The sequence below is a fragment of the Curcuma longa genome, chromosome 7 (genome assembly GCF_044706935.1).
Source record: "Curcuma longa cultivar G26 ecotype Majalengka, Jawa Barat chromosome 7, ITB_CL_G26_1.1, whole genome shotgun sequence".
NCBI lineage: Eukaryota > Viridiplantae > Streptophyta > Magnoliopsida > Zingiberales > Zingiberaceae > Curcuma > Curcuma longa.
In genome coordinates, this window is record NC_133867.1 from 10,593,903 (window position 1) to 10,607,885 (window position 13,983).

The 13,983-nt window shown below is 36.4% G+C and overlaps 1 protein-coding gene across 1 annotated transcript; it reads right to left on the bottom strand.

Annotated features, from left to right (window-relative positions):
* Window positions 1–503: 503 nt before the first annotated feature.
* Window positions 504–9,567, bottom strand: LOC141831505 (casein kinase 1-like protein HD16). Its single transcript, XM_074718875.1, has 16 exons — window positions 8,941–9,567; window positions 7,813–7,941; window positions 7,614–7,687; window positions 7,442–7,511; window positions 7,221–7,276; window positions 6,679–6,750; window positions 6,494–6,588; window positions 6,243–6,309; window positions 6,039–6,168; window positions 5,741–5,956; window positions 5,532–5,659; window positions 1,930–2,104; window positions 1,773–1,863; window positions 1,454–1,611; window positions 1,018–1,206; window positions 504–835 (listed from the first exon to the last, which is right to left on the bottom strand). Exons 1-16 carry the CDS (start codon window positions 9,022–9,024, stop codon window positions 776–778), a joined length of 1,794 nt encoding a protein of 597 aa, XP_074574976.1. The 5' UTR covers window positions 9,025–9,567; the 3' UTR covers window positions 504–775.
* Between the last annotated feature and the right edge of the window lie 4,416 nt (window positions 9,568–13,983).

Consider the following 13,983-nt stretch of genomic DNA (forward strand, 5'->3'; position numbering starts at 1 on the left):
GGAATCTTAATTTATGATGGTTCTAAAAGCATGTTAGTAATTTCTTGATCAATTGACCAAAATGCTCATAATTTAAATTCTTTTGGCTGTGCACAATGGCCATTTTGGTCAATTTTAAAATGGTTTACAAGCAATTTATCAAAACACCCTGATAATTGAAATTATTTTGTTCCTACAAAATGGTCATATTGGTCAATTTTAAAGGGATCAAGCACTAGTTTGTGTTGCTTCATCCAAGCCTCTTTATGGTTCCACTAAGCACAACTCAACTATCTTTTGTCGGGTAAAGATGATAATAGGTCGTCATTGACCCAACAGATTTGCCAATCTCTTCTCTCTACCCTTAAACAAGGCAGGCAAGATGAGTAGATCAATGTAGAAGAGTAGGTTACCAAATGTTTTGTGCAATCAACAAGATTATGAACTCAATTTGTTTTTCAAAAAAAAAACTAAAATAGGTTTAAAAAATATTTAATTCATATATAGTTTTACTAATAAAACTAAAGTATATCATTGATTGATTCAAAACAGTGTGAACCCTATATCAGTTCCTTGAATCCATGTTGCCCAAAGTGCAGGGTGTTTATCCTTCTAGGCGATGCCATGACCAATGTACTTTGAGTGGATACGGATGTATTCATACAGATTCACAAATAGATGCGAATAAATACAAGACTAACTATGATTCAAACATTGATGAACTAACTACACTACATCAAAATAGCCTACAGAACATCGAAGCCAAACAAACAGTTAGGACTTTGGTTAATCCACATCACGACACGGTGCGCCCGTAGCAGATTGAAGCAAGGTATAAATTCTTAGCCCATTTATCCTGTAAATCAAGAAAAGAATGGTGAGCAATGTTAGGCAATAATCAATATGAATTAGTTCGATCTAGCAAGAAGATGGTATGCGTCATAAAATGGATAAAAACTTTTGGTAGTACTTTTCTGTCTCTCTTAGCACAAGGCATCCCCATTGTAGAGTTTGTATATGAAGAACAAAAACATGTACCTTAACATGGGCGCTTGGAAATGCGGATGTTCGAAGGGTCTCTTGAGTTTCATCAACAGGCTTCCGCCTAGGAACACTAAGCATAAGAGCAGACTGGTCCCAAGTGGCGGCCATTGAAGTAATGCGATACCCGTTGTCCCAACGTCTGTGAATACCCTCACTTGGATACAAAAAGTCCAATTCAACAACCTGAAAAGGCAATGCATCAAAATTTGAGGCTCTAATGTTAATACCATCAGAGTAAACCCACTTTGGTTATGAGTCTCTCTGTGGAAGAATTAGGGTAAGATGGACTAGTATAATACCCACTAAGTTTGAGTAACAAACTATCATCATGCATGTGACCCAGATATGCATCAACTTAAACAAGTAACTTCATCATTTGGTTCAAACAATACTATGTGTCAACAATAATAGAAGGAAAGCTGCAACGGACCTGATCGCTAAAACCAGCATTGCGTGACATGACAATACCCCATCGAGATCCAGCTGTTGCCATTGATGTGACATGAAATCCTTCTTTCCACTTCTTGCTTATCCATTTGTACGGGAAGGATTCACTTACTTTGTAAGATTGCTGCGTGTATTGGGTGCCTAAGGAATTGTCATACGTGCAGTTAGAGATCAATAATAAACAGTATGAGAGCGACACCAAAGATGACTCAGAAATTATGAGGATGACAACTTTAGGAAACTGGGCCTTAGTCTTCCACAATAGTGTGAATAATATATATACACAAACAAAATAAACATACCCTTTGACATCACCACAAGTGAACTCCCATTGGTAGCTCCAGCAAGCGAGGTAATGTAGTAGTTTCTCTCCCATTGGTCCATGATCCATTCCTATATTACATTATGGATTATGACATCTTCATTGTTAACAAAATGTTAGCATATAATATATCATACCTTGTGAAGGAAGAATGGTGACAACTCATAGACTTGAGATGTGAATCCAGTTCCGGCATCCATAATAAGGGCCCACAAATTGGAGCATGATGCAACAGAACTAATAAGCAGACCATCCTCATTTCCTCTGTCTATATGTTGTGCCAAGCGAGCATCAGCCACATTATAGTGGTACCTAGTTATAAGATACAACAAGAAGGCCCCTGCTAAAGTTAATCAAGCAGACAAAAGAGAAACCAATATGATGTAAAAAGATGAAGTTCAGAAGAAGTGAAAACAAGAAACAAATATCTAAATATGGATATTTGGCATTCAAGTTATAACAGTAGTGTTGTCCTAGTTTAGTACTTACTAATTAGTTGGCCCATTGAAAATCTGGATATGGCAGTGGATTGCCTATTCATTTGAGCTTCTTAAAACATTGGTGGACTTCTACTGTTCCACATTTACATCGTCCATTTACACAAATATAAATTTACATGGTTTGGTGTTTTGGACTTTTCTCTTCCTAAAAAAAAGACAAACCCAAAAAGAATTGGGTGTTTTATAATGATGTGTTTACTATCTATGAAATATCTAATCTTGCATCTCCTAATTCAACACACCAACATGTCCTTGCAATAAGAAATCGATCGACTGCACTTTCCTTTCCCAATGGCTGTCTATGGTTCAAAGACAACAAAGGGCAACAACCAAAGTCTTCATTGGTCACCCAAAATAGTGAAAAACTATTAGAAACCACCTCAATGCTGCAAAAACATTTGTATTCTGTGTCCTCACAGTCAACCCTGGATCCAAGACAAAAGCTGAAGTCCTACACTAGAAACCAATTCCAAATTTTAATCTTTATCTCTCTGATAATTTCTATAAAACTAACTGTCATACCATTATTTACTTTGAAATGCACAAGCAGATAGAGGAAAGTTTTGTTCTTGAGTCTAATGTAATATTGATTCACAACTCCGTGAACATAAAAGCCATTTGTTATTTGGAGGACAAAATGCAAAAACTACAATAATAACTAAATTAATTTGATAATTTAAATACAAGACCTTATCGTTAATGGTTATGCTTTCATATCCTATTGGTAGAAACATCAGAGAACATCCAAAGCTAATTACTAAGGTTGTGTTTTCTTACATAATGAAAGAAGAAAGGAAAGAATGAACAAAAGAGAGATAGAGATACATAGTGAAGAAAAGAAGGGGAGAAGATATTTTCTTTAGTTGTGCTTCTTGAAGGGATGGTAATAAGGAGAAAAACAAACAAGTGGGATCAAATTTGTGGGAAAGGTCACGGCAACAACAAAGGTAGACCAAACGATCGTGTTGTGATGATACTATGACCAACTTTAAGGGAAAGAAAACATGTTCCTCTCACTTATTTTCCCTACCATAACTTTACTTCTGACAAAATGCCCATCTTGTTTCTCAGCTTCCTTTTTCTTTGTCACCTTTCTCCCTCCATGAGGAAATACAGCCTAAAGCTCAGAAGGCCCCAAAAAAGAATCCCGAATAAGTTTCCACCCATAATGCTGAAATAATAATGTAAAGTGTAGTTCACTTCTTACATTTGCTCTATCAGCATCTGAGATATCAAGGGAAAAAATTTAATTCCATAATAATTGTTAATTTGCTTGCATGTATGTGACATGATGGAAGCAAGTCATGTGATTGAGACAGCAAAATTATGAGTCTCAAACATGGTGCAAGGTAAATTTGTGTGTCCTAACCAGCAATCTCACAGGCTTAATATATGATGCAATCAACTGGTGATATCACAAGTTCAATCAGCATTCATGAAAGAATGAAGAGTCTTTAGAGAGCCAGAATTTTTATTAATTGAACGATTGAAAGAATGAGAGGGTTTCTTTTATTAGCTTAAAATAATTCAGTCTTAAGACAATCTAAAATAGACTACATTGTGGTAGAAATATAAAAAAGGCAGCCCGGTGCACGAAACTCTCATCAATACGGGGTCCCAAAGAAGGATCATACCACACTGGGTCAATTGTATGTAATCTTACTTTTCATTTTACAAGAGGTTATTTCAGCAAATCAAACCCGTGACCTCAAGGTCACATGAGAGCAACTTTATTGTTGCAGCCAAGGCTCTCCTTCCTTGGTAGAAATATAAACAAAAATTATATATAGTTACACTCAAGTCCATATACTAGGATATTTTGTTGGACCAGTTTATTTTTAAAATTTTAAAACAAGTGAATTTCCTATATTCACGTGCTAGTTAGATCATGCTTGGACATACAGCAATTTGTTAAGACGTGAGAGATATTACAGAATGACAACATACTATGGTCTAACATCTAGAATTTTTTCCTTCAAAAGTTTGTTTTTTAATTTGGATTTCATATTTCCAACCAATTTGACTGTTTTTCATTTTTTAGTCCAATAATCGTACACTCTCATTCCTATGCACTTAAAATTATGCATTTTAATCTCAAATCCTACCAGAGAAAACCAACAATCTAAGTGAGAATAAAATACCTTGAAAGTTTTAGGAAAATTTGGATTCTTGTACCAAAATGAACACTTTGTAATACAAGACGCAAACAGATGTCAAGGACGTAGAACGATAAATTGGTCAATTTTTTCAAACAGCTTAAGTGTATGGGTTATTGATAATTTCAATCACACAGTATGGCAGCCATGTAGGAAATATAAAACCTGGCAATGTTACTGATCAATATGTATATTGCTAAGTCAATTTTTGTTGGCTTCAAGCCAATGCAGTACTGAGCACGGTTTGAAGTATCCTTCAATGTCAGTGTAAGAGTCGCCAATGAGAACAAGATTGTACCGGTGTTGTAGCCAGATATCAAGTGTTGTAGTCAAGAAGAACGAATAGGAAGGGGCAGAAGAGAAATAGTAGAGCCCTAGAAACATACAAATGTTAAGCCCTAGAGTCATGGCTGTGTCAAGTATTGTACCAAAGAAGGAAAAGGAAAAGGAGGGGAAGGACCCCTGCCAAGCCACAGAAACTTACTAGTTTTGAGCCCTAGAAGAAGAAAAAGAAGTGATGGGGAGAGGTAAGGATGAGTTTTTGTGCTCTAGAAACCTACTAGTGTTCTACCTCGGCACTCATTTCTTGATTCTGCAAGCCTTGCATCACCACCTTGAATGCAATAGCAAACTCATCACGTTACTACAGTATGTGCAGTAGCAGACTTATCTCACTGTGTCACCACGGTGCTGCCTTCCTGTTTTTCTTCAATGCTGAAGATTGTTTCAACATCAATGAGTTCTACCTCGATAAAGACACCAGAGCTATATGCCTAGAAGTGTCTTCTTTAAAATCGAAGAAGACAATGAAGAGGAAGTGCCAAACGGGTTTTGTGTCTCAATAGTATTCAGCATATTGATTGGCTAGCAGACAATAAATTTCATCTGTGTTGATCAGTATGCAAAACCATGGATACAAAGTGCTAAAGTAATAGAAGTATAATTAGGCACTTGTATAATGTCTTCTAGGCAAGTGGTCATTCAACCAATCTCTATGCAAAACCATGTATCAATCTTAAAGAATGGTGAATTGACTTGGCATTGGAAAACAACAAAGAGGCCAACAGAATGAATTAAGTGTACCTTTGCTTCATTGGTTGCCTGGAATTATATACAGAAATCCACTGGGTAGCAGGTACACCTAAACGAATCTTCTTCCTTTGTTGGCTTTCTTCTTCCTCAATAGTTAATCTACCACGTTTTTGACCAACCTGATGAATAATCTATCATGGTCAATCAATGCTCAACTCATGAATTTGATAGAAAAAAAGACTAGATAAAGAATGTTTAACCTTCGTAGCCCCATCAGTGTTGATCGGTCTGAATGCTGGCGGCCCAATCAAACCATCAAACAGAGAGATAAGTTTAGAATAGTTCGGTTCTTCATCAAATTTCATATTAACCACAATCTCCAAAAATTGCTTGAATGGTGGAGGGCAAAAGCCGCATAGCACATCAGGTGGTGTTGACATCTTTTTCTTGCAAACTAAAAATGACTTATTATCACCCTGCATAAAAGAAAGAAAATTTCATCTAACCATGGAGCCCCAATTCAGCATCTAAAAAAGTATCTTCTCAACGTTCATCAACCTGATATCCTTGCCATGGCAATCTACCACGATGAAGGAAAATTAGTGTATATGCAAGAGACTCAAGATCATCCCTCCTGCTTGCAGTTCTTCCAAGATGTGCATGGACACTGGCATATCTAACAGTTCCCCTAAAAAAGTAAAGTGTCAAAATCATCAATGAATCCCATAAAGATCAAAAGTGTATAGGATATAAATATCATACCTGAACACATCTGGACGCTGGTCATATTCAACATGATCAATATTGCTTGCATCTTTCCATTTTGTGGCTAAAACAACAAGAATGTTAAACCCCATACAAAAGAAAACTCCAAAAATAAAAAAATGATGACCAAGAGGAATAAGAACACGATGGTATAACAAATAACAAAAAAGTCTGAAATGTGCACCAAGAGAAATGATACATATACAGCTAAAGAAAAGGAAAAAGAAACAGAAGGCATAAAGCAATACCTAATCCAAGATCGACAAGAAATAACTTCTTTTCTTGAGAGGAAGATGGCTGGCCAAGCAGAAAATTTTCGGGTTTAACATCTCCATGTACATATCTGTTTAACTTCATTCAGTTAATTTGTGACATGAGAAGAAGCTACAGCCCTTGCATATAGCATCATAGAAATGGAAAACTTAATTCTTACCCTTTTGCATGCATCTTCTCAAGGATTGATATGGACTCAACAGCAATACAAGCAACCATTTCTGACGTCATTCTGTGAAGTCAAAATAACTCAGTACCATAAGGAAAATTCCACCACATATTTTTGGATGCTACAAATGGAAGAAGATATAATATAACATTTGTTTCTTTTAATAGATATCTAATTCAATTCCATCTTGCTCAAATTGAAAATTTTGACAATGAACAATAGACAATTCCCATTAGGAGAAGTGGATTCCCATTGAAGCATCATGGTCCATGTATAACTAAAATTTTGATCTCCAAACATTTAAGATGATAATAGAACAGCAAAAAAGCATGCCATTAGTAACATTCTTTGGTACTAACAACATAAAATCAAAAAATGAAAACATATCTGCATGCAAGTTTACCTAGTATAAAAAAGAAAGGTGCATGAAATAAATCAATCAGCAAAAAAGACAAATGTAGAAGTCATTTAGCAAAGAGCATGATATCAAAGAGCATAATGGGCAGTCAGAATTGCAATGACAAGATACCCACGTTTGACCAGAAGAATTCCAAGCATCCCACAAGCTGGGACCTAGCATGTCCATTACCTATATGTAAAAGAGGAAAATGAAACAAGTTCACGATGTCTGAGGAATATTGTTGCATAATTTCCATGTCAATCAGATGTACAAAGCAAGTAAGACAAATGATGCATGTGACTGGATGCATAAGAATGAACAAGGAATGAAAACCGAACACAGAAGAAACCATACCATCACATAGTAATCACCTTGACGACCTTTATAATGTACCTTAGGAACTCCATAACAACCACCAAGAGCACTATAGAAAAAAAGTGGGAAAAAAATTCAACATCTAACAGCTTCCACTCAAGATAAATAGGAACATCAGATGATTTTTGAGTTCATAACATTTTGGACAAACCTGTAAACTTGCCATTCATGAGGAGGACCGTAGCTACAACCTTTGCTGTTCCTATGCTCAAATTTAAGGGCAACCTATTAACAAAGTCGTACATCAGAAGCAATCTTCATCAAAGAGAAACATGAGCAATAGTTAAATAAATAACCCTTCCAATTTCATCACCTTAAAGATTGAGTAAAATTGAAAACAGAGTTTGTACCTCCAATGCACCAGGACCTGCTCTCCCTTCAATGCCACCTGAGACTCGTCGACCAACAAAAACCTGACCAAATCCACCCTTACCCAATTTCCTTTCAACCTTATACAAAGGAGATCCCCCAACCTGAACCTGAAATCACATCAGAGAAAACCACATATTTTCAATAAACAAAGACAGATGAGAAACTGAAGAAATCCACACCAATACTGATCTAAATAAATCACCAAAGAGACGAGAACATAACAGGCTCAAGCATAAAATGTACAAAGATAATTCATGAGAATGTGCATTGACAATAAATTTCTCATTCCTAAACTTAATGATATGTTTGGAAAAAAAATGGGAAAGATCAAATGGTTCTCCAAAATTAACTTGTATAGTGGTTACCACCAAAATAGAATCAGGCATAAAGACTGCTTTTAACAAACAAGATGGATTACCAAACTCCCAGAGCTCATGTATGAAAATGGTGAATCAACTCTTTCGACTGTTAATAGAGAAATTTTAGTAATCTGTTTTGATATTATCCAGATATATAATCACACATGATTTGAACATAAAAACATTTACAACTTTTTTAAAGCTCTTAGGTTAGAACTGAGGAAATGAAATTGTATGTTATTCACAAAATAGGTTTTCCTTTTACATCCTTACATGCTCTTCCTCAGGTCAAACAATTTGCAGTTTTTTAGTAGGTTAAAGTTGTGAGCTCTACTAAGGAAGCTAGGGTTTCTGTTTGAAACAACTTTTGGATAATAAAATTCCCTACTGGATCTCATATCCTCTGGTGATCTTCTTCTCCAAGAAATCACTGATTAAGGTAAGAGGGCACCTTGTGCAGCCATTATTCATTCAAAACTAATCTTTATTGAGAAACAAAAGATAGTGTAATCTACAGAGCATGATTGTACTGGAGGGAAGAAAAAAGCATTCGCAGTAAGCAACAATCCATGAAGAAATACCCAAAAGAAAAACAGGTGGGTGTGGTGTACACATATGAGAAACAACACAAAAGATTACCAATCTGGATAGTATGGTGGCGTATTTAGCAAATGATAGGAATATGAGCTGAAAAAACAAACTTCTTCTAATAGGATAGCCAGCATAACATAACGGGCAAAAGACTACCTTTTCAGGGAATGGAATAGTATTCCCCTCCTCTTCCTGTCCCGCAGCTCTGTTGGCACTCAACCCACCACTATCATCAGCCATCTCACCCTTCCTCCTACTTTCTCTGCTTACTTTGTGCGACTTTTTCCTCTATTATCTACCTCTCCCACCACCGCCGCCTTCGATTGATCCGACTCCTAGTCCTCCCTATCCTCAACAAAAGCTAGCCTGCCCTTGGCCGATCGAAACCCCTAGTTTGCGAACACGGCCTGCGCTGTGGCGGTCCCCGGACTGGTGATCTGCTTCCCTAGCAGCGGCGTCCCCCTCAACTATGGATCATGAAACCGCAATCAAACCATCACAACATCAAGATGACCCCAAACTTCCATTCAATCCGGTGCAAACCAAACAGAAAACACCCCCCAAAAAAAACCCTAGGTCGGCTGCAAGCGAACGTTCTTTTCGACCTTTAGGGCTTCGAAGCGGCCGAGGAAGACGGCAAAGGAAATCGGAAGTGCAAGGGAGGAGAAGGACCGAGCTCGACTAGATGGAGGGGTTGATGGCCGAGGGGAGGAGGAGATCGACGAAGCGGCTGCAAGGAACAGGAGGCGGAGTCGGCAGCAGCGCAGTTGCCGAATGCGACAAAGGAAAACGATCGCATTTATCAAATTTTGTGAAAGAGGTTACGGCACGAGCGAATCGCACGCGGAAATTACCTGAAAGATCACCCTCATTTTATAGCTGTGATTGGGCGAAGGCGTGGGCCCCGAGTGGTTCCGGTTCACCCATTGATTTAACAGCTAGGAAAATACGAGCGCCTTTTCATACCCTAAACCTGCGTTTTCTCGTGTTTTTTTTTATATATTTATATTTATTTTTTATTATATTCTATAAAATTGAAACTTTATTTTTTTTATGGTCGTAATTACTTTCCGAAAAGGTCAAAAGATGTCCCTTTATCAAATTTGAAAAGAGCACCTTACCTTTTTTTTTTATTTAAAACACTATAAATTTTAATTAACATTAGAGAAAGTTTAATCAAAATTATTCTAACATTAGTTAAAATTGTTGGTATTAATTAAAATTATTGCAACATTAGTAAAAAAAATTACTCTAATATTAATTAATTAAATTTGCTTCAATAATGGTTAAAATTATTTTAGTGGTATTGTAATAACTTTGGTCAAAATTGCTTTAGTCAAACTGCTTGAAGGCAGGTAAAAGTCTTCTAATGCCTAACAATGGTCAAAATTACTCTAACACTTGGCTAAAATTACCACAATCTGAAGTAGTTTTTATTAGTACAATCATGCCCTAAATGATCTAGTATGCATTTGAATTTTGATATTTAGATAAATAATTTCAATTAAGTCTTGTTGTTATATTTGAGTGTAGAGATTTGACCTCCGGAGCATGGTTGAGTTGGTTACTGCGGGACAGACTTGTTGAAATGAGCAATGGTCGAATCTCGGCGAAGCCGAAGCAATGCCCTTCTCTGTAGTGACCAATTACAACTTCTCGATTTACCTCATCACAGATGGTCATGGAGTTGATCGTGTAGAACTGCGGGGGTGACGGATTCCACCTTTTACTGAAGAAGAGTATAGAGATTTGAAAAAACCCATATGGAGTTTGGAGAGCTCATGAATCAATGTGATAGAATATTGATTTGATGATGATTTGGTGTGGCCAAGACAATACACTAAGTTGACAGGTTTCGGCTCGACGACCATAAATATTAAAGAAGGATGGAATAAAACATCCAAGAGACCATAGGATAGAAGTATTGAGAGCCACATTGACAACAATCGGTAGAGATACACTATATAGATGAAGGGTGAAGGATGGCATATGAAGCAAGTTGAGGGTTTGATACATTTGAGGAATAGGTTACTTGATGAGAAATGATCATGGGATGAAGTCAAGTTACAAATTAAGCTCTAGTGAACAATGAGAGTTGACTAGTCGAGTCATTAAGATGATCATGGTCAAGTTTCAATTGATTGGAGTTGAGTTTAATCAATTGGAGAACTAAGTTGATTAAGGAGTCAACTTAGGATGATCAGTCAGCAAACATAATATTTTTATTTAAGGTTATGTCGAGTGAGTAGTCGATCAAGCTGATCATTGAAGAATCTTAGTTAACTAATGCTATAGTAGGAAAGTCATAAGGACCCATCGATTGAGTGAAGTTGCACTACAGTAGTAGGATGACCTCAAGGTTACACTAACCAATCAACTAATGATGAATTCCAATCAATCCAAATAGCCGATGACAAACTCAAGTTGAAGCAATTAAGAAAATAGTTAACAAGTGGTTAGTTGACTTATTGAACAACAAGTGAAGAATGAAGAGATGATGAAGACTATAAAAGGGACCGAGGTGGAGGTTTGAAGATCACCAAAAATAAAGTTGGTCAAATTTTATTAAAGTTTCATCCTTGCACTTCAAAGCTTTCCTCTTGTATTTTTTTTATAATCTTACTGTTGAAAAATATTTCACAATCTGTCGGAGATTGTTACCAAAGTTACAAAGAAAATTTACTGAATTCAATTTATATAGAAGTTAAATTCAGCTTTATATGTCGAGATTATTTGAACTGATAATCTCAAGCTGTCAGCCTGGAAGGATAGGTCGACCTGCTGGGTTGTCTGAGCAAGAGTGAGACGTCACTGGACGAAGCCGATTGCTTTCGAGTGTCATAAGGTCTGAATATTTTGAGTGGGAAGGCAAGAGCGGAGTCGAGACACCGAGTGCTCCCGAGTAGTATGTCGAGTTGAGACACCGAGTGCTCCCAAGTAAACGCTAAGTGCTCCTGACGAATGTTGTCGAGTATCGAGTTGGGAGACCAAATCGCCCGACTGCCAAGTTACTTGAGCTTGAGTGGGTTGTTGAGGACTGAGCTAGGAAAGTGAATTCGAGTGGGAAGTGAGATGTCGAGGTCTGTGTTTGATGCAGTTTCCTTAAAACATATTTGTCCCCTCCAGCTATGCTTTGAGATCACGTTTGGACGTCAGTTTCCAAGATACAATGGGAAAACCATACAGACAATCAAGCATTAGTTGTTAATGGGGAATTGAGAAATACCCGAATGTTATCACAAGTAGATGCGTCCAGCAGAACACACGACGGAGAGAATGAAAGAGGAGAACGAAGTTGATGAATTTCTTTGCTTTTGCATCTATCTTTTGCTCTTAGTCACAACCTCCTTATATAGAAGCTCAGACCCTTATAGCATTTAAATGGTCGAATAAAAGCCATTTACTCCTATTTACTCGTCTGATTCAAAATGACGTCCGTCGACCATCAATGGTTGGTTGTTTCACTCGGACGGTTATGAATTCTTCATTAATCGCATATTAACACATCCGTTACACTTGAACAACAAACAAAAGATTGATTCAATGATAAAATATTGGTTGATTTACTGGGACAACCGCGCAGGTTGTGCTCGCACACGTGTCAACTTGGTTCAGTGCAATTTGGGCCATGAATTTGCACCCCCTGCGAGCCCACGCATGAGAGAGAGAGTCTCTCCCCATGCATATGTTCACAATTCAATACTTGTGATACATTATAAACCAATCATAAAGTCATACAACTCCCAATGTCAGACTAAACTCCCATTCACATGGGAGACCCTTCTTCCATTCACCTCCTTTACCATTCACATTTCTAACAATCCTTCACATGAATGTAAATAGGGTATGTGATAACATTCAGCAGTTGAGTCCAGTATAGGACATGCAGGTTTTACCCTTTGAACCTTCTCATGTGAAGACATGCTTGCTTATTGGCTGACAGTAAACACAATATCCTTGAAATGTTCTGTCGTTTGTGTAAGCATTTACACATCTCACCCAGAACTCTCCCTGATACAACTTCACCCTCATGGGTGTGTTCATTCTTGGTTATGAATATGTCTGGTTATGTGAGAAGTTCTAAGAATTATGTCTTCCAATTCTTTTCGAAATAGCCCTACTTCTTTCTTATATAAGTGATCTCTTAAGAGTAATTCATTTTACTCTACTCGATCGTTAAAAAGCGTATGCTTAACCTCCATCATTTCACTATTTTATTAGAAAGTTTCCCACAATGATCTAATTAGTCAGTGAAGTTAGGTTGTCCCATTGAATCTAGTTCTTGGGATCTCTAATCTACATAGATTGAGTTTCCTTTACACTAACTTTTTCCATTGGCATCAAATTCATCCCTCGCGATAAGTTTGCAATTAACTCTCTATTTAACCCTTTATATAGTTAATAGTGATAACTTCTGTTGAGTAGTAATTATCATACTATTATATAGATGATTCTATGCCTAACCGATTCAATCAAATCATCCATTCTGTACAATTTTACCACCTAACTCATCTAACCCGATTCGCTCGCTCAAAACAACCACCTTACTAATTTGGTTATTATCCGAGCATACGAAGCTAAATTAATCAACCTAATAGGTTTTGACCGACATGCTCAACATGCTTTATTCATTTTGATGAATCAATCCAATGCATAATTTTAATGATGAAAAGATAAATAATTATTAATTTTATAATAGAACAGAAAATATTGTTCTTATATTTTTTTATGATAAAGATATCCTAAATTCAATCCTCCAACGAAATATAATACTTCAAAAAAAAACATTTATGCAATTAAATTTATTTTTCTATCTCAAATCTGATTACTCAAGAATAAATTGAAAATTATTCTCTTCACATTGAAAATGATACTTTTGATAGGGATTTCACAGGTTTGCTCTAATTGATTTATTATGGACTACAACTTTTAGAATCAACTTTTTAACAAATGATAGTCAATTCGCTTTTTCTTTTTTATTTATTTCAAATATCAAAATAAAAAATAAATCATTTTTTTCTTTTGTAGAATATATTCCTTGTGTCATCCATAAATCATGTGGAATTATATATGATAAAGAGAAACTGAAATTCGATTATGCACCTCGTTTAGAAAAATAAACTCTATTTTCAAAGTCCATAATATTTAAAATTTGACGTTCTCAATGATTTGTTCTCCAAATAATTGATAAGCATATTG

What these genes read in the sequence shown, in the direction of transcription:
- LOC141831505 (XM_074718875.1), bottom strand. Translation starts at nt 9,024, where the DNA reads ATGGCTGATGATAGTGGTGGGTTGAGTGCCAACAGAGCTGCGGGACAG. An exon ending in GAGAAGATGCATGCAAAAGG is followed by an intron (nt 6,589 to 6,678) that starts GTAAGAATTAAG and finishes GAAGTTAAACAG; the next exon opens with ATATGTACATGGAGATGTTA. An exon ending in TGCCATGGCAAGGATATCAG is followed by an intron (nt 5,957 to 6,038) that starts GTTGATGAACGT and finishes TCTTTTATGCAG; the next exon opens with GGTGATAATAAGTCATTTTT.